The sequence below is a fragment of the Apis florea genome, unplaced genomic scaffold (assembly GCF_048593485.1).
Source record: "Apis florea isolate Af1SG1 unplaced genomic scaffold, ASM4859348v1 contig_3158_pilon, whole genome shotgun sequence".
Taxonomy (NCBI): domain Eukaryota; kingdom Metazoa; phylum Arthropoda; class Insecta; order Hymenoptera; family Apidae; genus Apis; species Apis florea.
The window spans coordinates 4,188,713-4,201,792 of record NW_028256713.1 but is presented as its reverse complement, the minus strand read 5'-3'; the positions used below and the strand labels follow the sequence as shown (position 1 = coordinate 4,201,792).

The 13,080-nt window shown below is 27.3% G+C and overlaps 2 protein-coding genes across 6 annotated transcripts in view; both read left to right on the top strand.

The window, feature by feature from the left end:
- The window catches only part of Tpst (tyrosylprotein sulfotransferase), a 165,873-nt gene extending 161,604 nt beyond the window's left edge, over nt 1-4,269 (top strand). For all 5 annotated transcript variants that reach the window (XM_086909472.1, XM_086909471.1, XM_086909473.1 and 2 more), the window contains 6 exons: nt 790-923; nt 1,020-1,128; nt 1,465-1,659; nt 2,039-2,292; nt 2,424-2,621; nt 2,806-4,269. In XM_086909472.1, the coding sequence (XP_086765598.1) occupies nt 790-923; nt 1,020-1,128; nt 1,465-1,659; nt 2,039-2,292; nt 2,424-2,621; nt 2,806-2,914 (999 nt within the window). In that variant the 3' untranslated portion in view covers nt 2,915-4,269. The remainder of the gene's footprint in view (nt 1-789; nt 924-1,019; nt 1,129-1,464; nt 1,660-2,038; nt 2,293-2,423; nt 2,622-2,805) is intronic.
- Nucleotides 4,270-5,396: 1,127 nt separating this feature from the next.
- Nucleotides 5,397-11,925, top strand: mus101 (mutagen-sensitive 101). Its single transcript, XM_012493946.2, has 26 exons — nt 5,397-5,699; nt 5,806-5,997; nt 6,093-6,232; nt 6,325-6,457; nt 6,530-6,637; nt 6,702-6,908; nt 6,993-7,209; nt 7,284-7,421; nt 7,504-7,580; nt 7,673-7,842; nt 7,930-8,068; nt 8,124-8,253; nt 8,354-8,566; nt 8,676-8,857; nt 8,931-9,097; nt 9,198-9,403; nt 9,515-9,648; nt 9,736-9,966; nt 10,038-10,100; nt 10,169-10,326; nt 10,446-10,567; nt 10,630-10,694; nt 10,776-10,907; nt 10,991-11,191; nt 11,306-11,535; nt 11,603-11,925. The coding sequence occupies exons 2-26, from the start codon at nt 5,887-5,889 to the stop codon at nt 11,823-11,825; spliced, it is 3,897 nt and encodes a 1,298-aa protein (XP_012349400.2). The 5' UTR covers nt 5,397-5,699; nt 5,806-5,886; the 3' UTR covers nt 11,826-11,925.
- Nucleotides 11,926-13,080: the final 1,155 nt, after the last annotated feature.

Here is a 13,080-nt window from a genome sequence, read left to right as displayed (position 1 = left end):
CGATCGTTTACCGCATCGAACGTGATAAAAATTATAACTGTCTCGTCCTTAATTCTTAGATATAAATCTAAGAGAAAAGGAAAAGAAAAATCGAGAAAAAAAAGAGGTAAATGAGGAAAAGACGGAGAAAAGTATAAACGAAAGTTGATAATTGCACGGAGGATCGTTTAAACTTTTACACGGAGGATCGTGATCATAAAAGGAAAAGAAAACGCTGATCCCTCTGCACAAAATTCAAAGCGTATCGATCCTTGTCCCTGGGTTCGAGACATCGTACCAGTTTGTTCGTTAGGCGATATTGTAAAACGGCAAAAAGTTTTTCGTTGCCGAGGTTTAATCAAGCACGATTTTGAAAGAATCGTTCGACCAACTTGCCGCTACGTTGACGCTATCGCCAGAAACTTTTCGATCCTTCATCCGATAACTCGATAACGATGATCATCGGTTAATAACCGACGTTAAAGAAGAAATTATCTCCTGTGCTCCGTGATTATTATTACACCAGAATTTATAGCAACGCTTTCTAAAAATATTAAATCTTTAAACACGGATCGGTTAACTTTATTCTTCGAAAAATTGAACCGAAACACCTTGGCTATCGATCAGATTTTATTACATAGATTAATACAAACGATCGATGATACGGTGTTCACCATTCATTCGGTATTAAAAATTAATCACGAAATAAAAACATTCGTTTAATTTCGCATGTTCAAATATTTAAATAACGAACGAAGAAAATTATTAAAGAGAGAAATGATTAACGAAATATCGACTACATTTTTGCAGAAATACGTGGTGGGCCCGTTCGATCACAAACGATACACGTACGATCGTTACATGCCGCTAATTTTCATCGGTGGCGTGCCACGATCGGGAACCACTCTTGTACGCGCCATGCTAGACGCACATCCCGATGTCAGGTGAGTTCCATCTGTTGGATAAATTGCCAATTACCGGCCGCTCATTCACTTCCAACTCTTGTCTCTTGATGGTCAAACGATTCTTTTTCGCGGTAGATGCGGGCAGGAGACACGGGTGATACCGAGGATTCTGCAGATGAGGATGCATTGGCTCAAGTCCGAGAGGGAGAACCTGCGTCTTTCGGAAGCGGGAATTTCGAAAGAAGTGAGTCGACAAATCTCAATATACGAAAGCGTGATCAACGATCTATAATTTTTAATTTACGAAAAATATAATAAAAATAGAATTTAAAAGTTGAAGTATAATGCTCAAATTAAAATCAAGACAAATATATATTTTTTTTTTCAACGATTTACTTCACTTGGAGATTTGATCAGATTTGAAAAATACGAGAAATTTTTTTAAATAAGTTAATTCGATGCCTTCTCCGAATCGCAATTATTAATCTTGAAAAAAATCTTGAAATTCAGAGAGAATGTGATCTACTCGAAAGAACATGAACGATAAGAGTAATCAAAATTATCGACAAACAAATTTCAGGTAATGGACAGTGCTATAGCGGCGTTCTGCTTGGAGATAATAGCGCGACACGCGGAACCAGCGCCACGGTTATGCAACAAGGATCCCCTCACCCTGAAGATGGGATCCTACATTCTCGATCTCTTTCCAAATGCCAAGTTTATCTTCATGATCCGCGACGGCCGTGCCACCGTGCATTCCATTATCTCGAGAAAGGTATGATCGAAATCTTCGATCTACCGGCCATTCCGGCCGATGTATGCAAATTTATCCCTCTTCATTCACGAATATTAAAATGCGACGTACTCGTCAGAGTGAGCGAACGACGAAAAAATGAGAAGAAAACGAACGAACGGGAATTTACGTATTTCTCTTATGCAAAACAGGACGGGGGACGAAACGAAATGGGACGGTAGCATGTAAAAATCGTGCAAAAAGAAGAAAAAAAAAAAACGACACGTAATTTTGAAAAGATTTTATACGCAGAGTCAAAGATCAAGAATAATTGCTTTATAATTTCATATTGGCGCGTGTTACATTTCAATTCGTACGTAATCACGAGTGTGAAAGATAAATTTACATTAATAATTTTCAGGTGACCATAACGGGTTTCGATCTATCCTCGTATCGACAGTCGTTGATCAAATGGAATCACGCGATATCTATAATGTATGGCCAGTGTAAAGAAATCGGGTCGGACAAGTGTCTAATGGTCCCGTACGAGCAATTGGTGCTACATCCACGTCAATGGATGAAGAAGATTCTAAACTTCCTCGATGTCCCTTGGAACGAATCTGTGATGCATCACGAGGAATTTATCAACAAGCCAGGCGGCGTTCCGCTGAGCAAGTAAATGAAAACTTTATTTTTCTTCGATGTAAAATTAATAAAGAAGCTATGAAGGAATAGGAAACAAGATTGCAATATGAAAGGAATGAGGTCTATGGAAAACTAAAATCTGTCCTATTTTTGGTATGCAGGGTGGAAAGATCGTCGGATCAAATTATAAAGCCGGTCAACCTGGAGGCATTAACCAAATGGGTAGGCCACATTCCGGATGACGTGGTTAGAGAGATGCCTGACATCGCGCCGATGCTTTCTGTGCTCGGCTATGATCCTTATGCTAATCCACCGGTGTATGGAGCGCCGGATAGACTGGTTAGCGAAAATACTAGACGGTATGTAACCGACCGATCTTTAATTATACCATTTGTAGAAATAAATTTTCATATCCAATATATATATATATATATATATATATATATATATATATATATATATATATATATATATATATTCTGAAATATATCTGAAAACGATGATGTTTATCATATGCAATCGATTAAACTCTCTTTCTTTCAGAGTATTGGCGAATGGCGAAGTATGGGCAGCCAGGGCGCGCCAATTCTCTTTGGAGAAACTGATTGAGCTAAGCAAAGAGGACGAGGCCACCAACGCCCCAAACGCGTGACCTCGGATATATCTTTCCCTTAGGCACGCAAATCTTGAATCTGTACAATTTCTGTAATGTCTAACGACAATTTTGAAAGAGACAATTTGTAATGAAAATCATAATGAAAGAGCGTCAAAAAAGTTTCTTTCATCCGAAGTCAGAGTCGCACTCAAACGCTTATTGTCGAGGGAATTCGAAAATAGCGAATTGTAACTTGACGAACAAAAGAGATCCGACTAGATTAAGATTAATTCTCGATTAATTATGCGTACACGTTCGATTACGTCGGCTCACAGACACGGAATTGTGGATTACTGTGCAATTTTTTTTTTTTTTATTATGCTGCGGACATAGTTGCCCTCTTTGTATGTGTTAACCGGTAAATGTTTAACTTCCACTCGAACCGTGAATGTAATAACTTTGCTCACTTTGCGTGATTCGGTTCTATGGAACCTGTACGATTTCACAGTTGAACGATTATCCGCTGAATCAAGCAAAGTGTTAAAAGTGCAACAAAAATGCAACAAAGTGCAAAAGCGAAACGCCATGCTATTTTTTAATTGCTTTGGTTTTTGTTCGTTTCTTTTTTATTATCGAAACTGATGTAAATTTTACCGAGTACGTTGTGTTGAGGCACTTTTTGCATAATTTTATCCGATGGCCAGTGATAAGAATCTAGGCTATGGAGTTATAATATAAAAAGTGTATAATGTGAATGTCGTGTTGAATGTCGTGGAGCGAAAGTATTGAATTGATGCGAATAAAAATCTATGTACTATATTTTATATTGTAATGCAAAATAATTTTTATGACATTCTACATAAGAAAAAAAAATATGTTTCTACGTGTAATACTTATTTTGAAACATGTGCGTTAATACAAATCTAAAAGAGAAAATCTTTAAGTTTCGTTCTTACTGTTTTTCTAACCTTTTTTTCTATATTTATACAATTAATAAAATTCAAATTATAGTAAATATGAAACTAATGCACATTTCATATTTTTCTTTTCATTATATTAATTTTATCATATTAATATTATATCATTATGTGTTGTAAATCGTCTACATATGAGAAAATTATATTTATATGCCAATGAAGCGTGGAAAATATATACCGGATTAACAGCAAACAAAATCAAACAAATTTTTCTTTCAATTTATGATTTTATTATTGATTACCTATAACTATGCGTATAGCGAATGTTGCTGCAAAATCTACTATGATTACAAATGGACCGAATACTGTTCTCGATTATTGTATCAACCGGTATTTGATACAAATGTAACAACTTCGATGTGACATTATGTCATTTGTGTCAACCACGTTATTGTCTATCGAAATATACAATTAAATTATTTTAATATTATAAAACTTAGTATTATTTCTTTCCCTTTATCAATCACAGGAAATTTTAATGAGAAAAAATGATATGTAAATTTGAATAATTTAAAAAAAAAAACTAAAATAATTATAATTATCATTATATTTAATTATAATTCTAGTATTATTATCTAAATTGTTATCTCATTTTATTTTGAATTGATAATTTTGCATATGATATAACAGATAAAATATAAGATAAATATTATATCATAACATTTTATATTCCATGTTGGGAAATATCTTAAATTCTGTATCATAAATGAGATTATTACATAAAATAAATCTAACATTCAATGCATTTTTTTTATCTAATGCTGAAAGCGTTAGGATTTTCTTAACATTTTAATAAGAAATTCCTCGAAAAATGTTTTTGATATTTAAAAGATAGCATTGATTCTCAATTCTTTTAATTTTACTTTATGTATACTTTATATTTTCTTTGAAGAGATATTTTTAATAATCAAGAGGTGGTGCTGAATCTCGATTCTTTTAACTCTACTTTATCTTTCTTTTGAAGAGATATCTTTAATACTTAAGAGATGGCGCTGATGATCAATTTTTATTCTATCTCTATTCTTTCTTAGTATTCGCTTTTTTCGTCTATGTTAATTTTATTTGCGGCACTCTGGAGATGGCGCTGATTCCCATATTTTATCCTATTTCTATCCTTCTTTTACTATTTGTTCTCTATAAATAAAAAATAAAAGATTATACTAATCAATTGGATAACTAGAAGCGGGAATAAAATATTTGAAATTCAAAATTCATGTATAACATCAAAATAACAACAATAATAATAAAAAATTAAATTATATTTAAATAAATAATTGATACTTCAGTAGAATAAATTATTTTATTTAGTAATTCATATAATAATAATTTATACAGTTTACAATGAATTTATTTGATATACAATAATAATGAATTTCATATTCTTCATTTAAAAATATTATAAAAAAATTATGAAAATATCATTTTATTAATTGATTAATGTAAAATATACATACAATATAACATATGTTATACAATTATTATCACTTAATATTTATTAATGTTAATTAAAAATTTTTTTCTAGTTTAATTTGATTGTAAAAATAATATTAAAATTGACTAGTGTAGTCAAATTAGGCGCGAGAAGATCTTGGACGTAGGATAAGTCTCTTAAAAATTTTAGAATTTAAAATTTTGTTTTTTTAAAAAATTAATTAAAATACTATTTAAATGTATTAAAAATCATTTTATCAAGTATAAAATAATATTGTTTCAAAATTATTCATTTTTTAATATTTATTAATGAAAAAAAATCTAACCTATCCTTATACTGTTCAAGTAATTGTAATGTCATTTGAAAGAATGAAAAATCGTTTGATTATATTAAATTATAACAAATAATATATTTTCTTAATACTTAACAGAATGTATGTAATTATTTTTTTTTTAATCAGTAAATAATTTTGTTTATATAATAGTTTTTATTATAATATTCTATAATATTTAAATATTATTATGTAATAAATATTTCAGTTTTTAATTGAATATCTATATAAATCAAATAATATTTGTTTAAAATTAAATAACGAAAAAAGTACTTTTTAAAATTTAAAAATGATAAGTTTAGAAAGCCAAATTGATACAGATGTAAATATTTATTTTATTGTATCAAATGAATATAATTCTGAAAATGATTGTAATGAAGATATGTGGCATGCATACAATGTTAGTAAATATATTTATATATATGTATATATAAATATATATTTTTTTTTTTTTTGCTAAATAACAATAAACAAAATAATGAATTAATTTTTTAGAAATGTTGTGAACATGATTTACAACCAATGTGGATCAATGAAACGAAATGTAATAAAATAAAACCTGTTAAAAATGATGTTTTCATAATGGAAAAGTTTGAAGGTGATATATTTCATAAATTAAAAACATTTAAATGTTCGTAAGTAAAACTTTAATATCAAAATATAATTTATTATTATTGATTTAAACAGAGAAAATAATATTATATTAAACATTACTTTATTTTTATAGCATAGTTGGTCCAAAATGTTTATTAGTTTGTTTTCTTAATGGAGAACCAATTCCAGAAGGAAAAAGTCCAGTCTATACTACAGCTATGAGAGGTCTTTGCATATGTGCTTCTGGTTTATCTCCAGAAGAAAAAGTATATTCATTAATAAATATCCTTTTTTGTAAACAATAAAATTTAAAATATTTAAAAATCTATAAATTACAGGAACATATAGAAAAATTAGTAGAATATATGGGAGGAATTTTTACAAAACAATTACGTAGTTGTGTAACACATCTTATAACAGCATCTGTTATGTCTGCTAAATATGAGGTAAATATATAAATTCACATAAAATTATTTGAATAAATTTTTAATATTTAATTTTTTCTAATAGACTGCAATAGATATGAAAATACCAATTGTTACAAAAGAATGGGTTGAAGCTATTTGGGAAACAAATTTAAACAATTTTGTTAAAGCAGATAATAATATATTTAATAAATATAAAGCTTCTGTATTTCTTAATTTAGTTGTTACTTCAACAAATCTTCCAAAACGCCAAAAGGAAGAAATAAGACATTTAATTAATGATAATGGAGGAGTATGAATTCAATTTTTATTATTTTTTAATAATTTTTTAACTGTTTCTTTATACTCTCTTATATTATCTATACTTTTTTTGTAGACATTTATGGGTCCTTTGGATGGTGCAAAAGTTAAAGTTGTACTTGCTCCAGAAAATAGTCCGATGAGTGAAAAGCTCAAATATGCAAAACAAGCAAATATTGCTTGTTTAATACCAGATTGGGTTTATAAAAGTATTAAAGTTGGCTATGCTTTACCTTTCAAAGATTATTTAATTAAGTCATTAAAAGCATGTTCTACTCCAGAAAAATCAAATGGTAAAAGCATTTTGTTATTATTATAAATTTATATTAGTTTCAATAACTAATGTAATTTTTTATAATAATCACAGTATATGAAAGTCTTAATTGTTCTGCAATAAGTTCCATAACATGTGATGTACAGCAAGGCAATTATGTTGATGAAAGTTCAATAACAACAATGAGCAATGTTTCTTCTTTAGACAATTTATATAATAATGTTTCTTCTGGTTAGTAATATTATATATATATATATATATATTGTATTTATAATAAAATAAATTCTATTTTATATCTATTGAAATTTTTCAGCTTCTACATTTGCAGTTTTGGATAGACTTACATTTAATGAAGCAAAATCGGCTGGTCCATTTTTAGATGGCTGCAATGTAATTTATATTATATTATTATTTTATTATATTATATTTCTTATTTTATAATTCTATAATATTTTTTTATTCAATTTTTTTTCATTTTTTAGATTTATCTTACTGGATTCTCTTCTAACCAAAGAGATAAACTTAACAAAATATTAAATGTAGGTAGTGCAACACGCCTTGATGATATATCTGATGCTCTAACACATGTCATTGTTGGAGATGAAAATAAAGCAGCAAATGAATTAAAATTAATGGCTTCAAAAGGATTATGGTATAATACTAAAATAAATAAATATATATATATATATTTAGGCTTTATACATATAATATAATTTAATATTATAAATATTATGTATAGTCCATATATATTAACACTGGAATGGCTAGAAGAAAGTATTAAACTTAAACGACCTGCACCTGAAGAAAATTTTCTATGTGGAGAAAGAAATATTGCAATTCAGAAAATTACTGAACCTCCATCTCCTTTAAGTAAAAAGGTAAATATAGAATATATTATAATATAAACATCTAAGAAATTCATGTTTTTTTTAGAACTTACAAATGCTACAAAAACCAAAAAAAGTATCCATACCGTCTTTTGATATAGATAAAAAACTGGTTATGTTAGAAAAAGAAAAAGAATCATCTGATCTTCTTCAACAATATCTTCAAGATACAGTTGGTAATGTTATCAAATAATTGCTTATATTATTTATAAAAAAAATTAAATGTATAATTGTAAAAAAAAAATGTAATATAATATACAATATTTTTTGCTTTAGTTGAAACAAATAATAAAACAATGCAAGAATTTTTAAAACCACATACTGTATTGCGAGAAAATAATGATATGACTTTGATTGATAATCAAAAAAACCAAGGAAAATATTTAAAAGAATCTATAGCATCTTCAACAGAACAAAATAAATATTCAGCAGATGATAGTGCAGTACCATTTAGTCAAACTTCTACTTTAAATGATAGATTATTTGAAGGTAATGTAATTGTTATTCATATATGCATATAAATATTCACATAAAACAATATGAATAACAATATAAAATAACATGAATAAAATAAAATAATGTATTAAAATGCATACAGGCCTGACATTTGTTGTAATTGGCTTCAGCGACGAAGATAGTTTTGTAGCTGAAACTATAGCAGCAATGAATGGAAAAGTAGTTTCTAGTACATTTGCTGGCATTCCAGACTATGGTGTTGTACCAAAATGCGGTGCACCTTTAAAACATACAGTAAATGAAATTGTAACAGATTTATTTATTGTGAGTATCAAATTTTTATTTCTCTTCTGTGTAATGTTAACAATATTAATATTCCAATTAATATTTTTTGTAGGAAGATTGTATAAATCAAGAACAAATAGTCGAAATTAAATATTATCATAGACCTCTATCTGTAAAAAAATACTCGAATCCATTATCAGGTTGTGTTATTACCATGAGTACATACATTGGAGTAGAAAGAACATATCTCGCAACATTAGCTACAGAATTGGGTGCTATGTATTATTTTTAAAATATATCTTAAAAATAATTATAATATAATAATATACATAATATAATTATAATAATAGGATAAATATTAAGATATTATTAATTTCAGGTGTCAAGATATTTTTGTTCGTAAAACTAATATCGAAAAAAATATATATCGAAGCACACATTTAGTTTGTCCCACACCTGAAGGAAATAAATATAATGCTGCAGTAAAATGGAAATTACCAGCTGTTACTGCAGATTGGCTAAAATCTTGTGCAGCTCAATCAAAATGGATTGATGAAACAGCATTTCTTGTAGGAGAAACCATAGGTAACATTTAACTTAAATTTGTATTCAATGTTTCTGAATGGATAAATTTACATATATATATATATATATATTTTTTAATATTTTTTTTTCTAATACTGATTAATTTTTAAGCTCCTGAAAAACCAAATGGAACTAATAACGCGGACGTAACTTTAAATAAAACTAATTCAAATGAAATGGGTCCTCCAGTTGAACCAATAGCTAGAAATATTATTACTCCAAAACGTCATCTATTAAATTTACAAGTATATATATATTTTTTTATTTTTAATTTCATTTTTTCAACTTGTTTCATGTTTGCGATCAGCTTATTATTAAAAATAATATTACAGAGTCAAGATGGCAATTCCGGTGATACACCGTTAATTAATAAAAGACTTAGTTTACTTATGAACAAAACTCCTCAATCACCATTTCATGTATCTACACCAGAAACACCATATGGTCAAGTATTTAAACCTAATCCTTCACCAGATACAAGAAAAGGTTGGGTGAAATGGGTTGATAACTTTCCAGATTTAAGAGTAGAAGAACCTCCTTTGAAAAAAAGGGCGCTTAGTACTGTAATTATTACTTTTTATAAGCTTAATTACATATAAATATTTGATACATATTAATATAATTAAATTTATAGCCTCTTTCAGAACTTAAAAAACAATTGTGGCAAAAATTAAAACAACAAAATCATGATTCAGAGGTAATATATTTTATTTATATATATAAATAAATATTTCAAATTCATTTTTAAAATATATATTATAACAGAATAATGATGAAAGCTCTGCAACTAATGAAGATGAAAAACTAGATGAAATACCAGAATTAACAAAAGATGATTGCAAAATAAATACTATTACATCTATTAATAGAAAATTAGAATTTACCGATGAAAATAGTTCATTACCAAATAATGAAATTAATATGTAAGTATAATATATAAGTATATAATATATAAATTGTAACAGATAAATGTTTTAAACTTCACATATAATAATCTTTGTGTGTATGCAAGAGCAACTTTTTCATAAACTTTTTTTTGTAGGCAAATTGCACAACTAGATCAAGTACTTCAAAGAACATCAAGTACTCCTGAAAATAGGTATTCTCTTTCTGGAGAAAATGCAAATACATACAATGTCGAACCTGCCGATCCTATACAAAAATGTAAATATATTTGTTTATTATTATTGATTTATTTTATTTATAATGTATATTTTTTGTTATAGTTATTGCAAAAGATTCTCAACCTGTCGATGCTATTGTGTGGGAAGATCCCAGCAATTCAAAACGAGTAAGTCTTTTATATAAATATATTTTATCTTAAATTAATTAATTTTGATAATCATAATTATTTATAATATATATTATAAAGTTGACAATGCATGAAGAACAAAATGAAAGTATTGCACATGAAGAATATAATATAAAACATCATGAAGAAGAATCATCAGAAGAAGAAATTGAACCTCCAAGAAAATTAAAATTCATGTTATCAGGCATAAAGGTATATTAATTTATATATACTTGTATACTTAATTATATTATACATTATATATATATTATTGATTAAGATAATTTATGTAATAGGATAAAATAGCATACGAACAAGTAATAAAAAATCTTGGTGGTGATGTATCATCAGATGCTATTTTTGATATAAATGCGACGCACTTACTTTGTATTAGACCTTCAAGAAATGAAAAAATGCTAGGAAGTATAGCATCCGGAAAATGGGTTTTACATTGTATGTATTTACGAGATTCTCAACAAGAAGGAAAATTTCTTGATGTTAGTATTAATATTGTATAGTAATAATATATAATATTAGTATTGTTATTATTTATAATCTATATTTTATTTTAAGACTTAATATTTTACTTTTGAGTAATTATATATTGATAGGAAGAAAAATATGAATGGGGAAATCCAAAAAGTAAGGGCATTATACCAGATCCTACTGGCGAAATTGAAGAAACAATTGCAGCAGCTGCATATAAATGGAGGCTTAAATTATTAAAGGAACCAAATGGGCCATTTCATAATATGACTGCTTTGCTATTGGCTTCTGGAGATAAATATGATCAATTTAAAAGATTAATTGAAGCTGGAGATGGTAAAGTTGTTCAAGCAAGGTAAGGAATTTTTTTTTTATTAAATTTATTTTACTTATTTATTTTATTTAATATATTATTTTTTTAGACCACCATATGATACAAGTCCAACTGGAAAAAAAATCACTCATTGTTTCGTTAACATTAAACAAGTTAATCAACCTATTGATTGGGCAATGTTAGCTAGTAAAGGTATTCTTTGCTTTATGCCGCAATATTTAAGCGATTATCTTACTTCTCAAATCCCATTAAATCCACGAGAATGTGTAATTCCAGAATTTAAAAAGTATTTAACATTATTACCGAAATAAAGTACTAGTAAATAATGTCTTTAAACGACTTTTTGTATAATAGTATTACCAAATGTATATCTGTACATAGAAAAAAATACATTTGTCATATTTTATTTAATTACTCCAAATTTTTTATTAAATTTTCCCAGATTAATATATATTATATTATGAGATAAAAAATTTATTTTTTTTATTAACAATATTTTACAATAAATAATTTATGTAAATTTCCACTGAAGAATATATATATATATATATATATATATATATATATATATATCCATTGATATTATCCACTTCATCAGGAATTGTAACAGTACATTAAAATTTTATTATTTCTATATTAAAATGTAGAAATAAATTTTACGATATTTTAGTATAATTTTATTCAAAAACTTTAAAAAAAAATCTATTTGATCAGTTATACAATATTTATTGTAACATATTGAAAAAATAATAAATGCTTGAAATTTAATACTATTTGTGAAAATTGAAATTAATGTACATATATTAGAGGAACCGGAAATGTCGTTTCTGCGCATATTAATATTTGTTTATCATTTATCAATTCATTATGTATTTCAAAGTCATATCAAAGACATTTTAACATTAAAATGACTTATTTATTTGTAAATAATTAAATCTTAAATATTTTTTGCAATTTTGGATAAAATGGCTAACAAAATACCAGAAGAGATATTTTACATATACAACATTATATACTTTTTTAGTTTCACAAAGGATAGTAATGCTGCAGTTGCTACCAAAAACATTTATTCAAATATATTAGATGTTTGTAAAAAAAAAAAAAATCGTGGTCAGATTTCTAAGTTCAAATCGGGTAATTTTGATCTTTCCGACTCTCTAAATCGATCAAGAAGACAATTTTAGACAATGATGTGTTAAGGGAAAAATGGAAACAAATCCACGTCAGACAATCGAATAACTGTCAAAAATTCTTAATCAATCTTGGTCAACCATCCAAAAACATTTGCAGCAGATTGGTAAAGTAAGCAGAGCAAGCGTTTGAATCCCATAAACTGTCCGAAAAGAAAACAAAGCTAATCGATTCATATAACTTATTACTTCAACGACACAATACAAAAGCTTTTTTGATCGCTTGATCACTGGAGATGAAAAATGAATTCTCTATGATAATCCAAAACAAAAAAAAGGCAAAGCTCTCTCCAAATGAATTACCACGAAGTAAACTAGGTTTACATCCTAAAAAGGCACTTTTATATGTTGATGGAGTATTCGTGAAATCATTCAT

Excerpts from the sequence above, each read along its gene's own strand:
- mus101 (XM_012493946.2), top strand. The coding sequence starts at position 5,887 with ATGATAAGTTTAGAAAGCCAAATTGATACAGATGTAAATATTTATTTT. Across the intron at positions 7,210-7,283 it reads TACTCCAGAAAAATCAAATG|TATATGAAAGTCTTAATTGT; the intron begins GTAAAAGCATTT and ends TAATAATCACAG. Across the intron at positions 10,695-10,775 it reads ATCCCAGCAATTCAAAACGA|TTGACAATGCATGAAGAACA; the intron begins GTAAGTCTTTTA and ends TATATTATAAAG.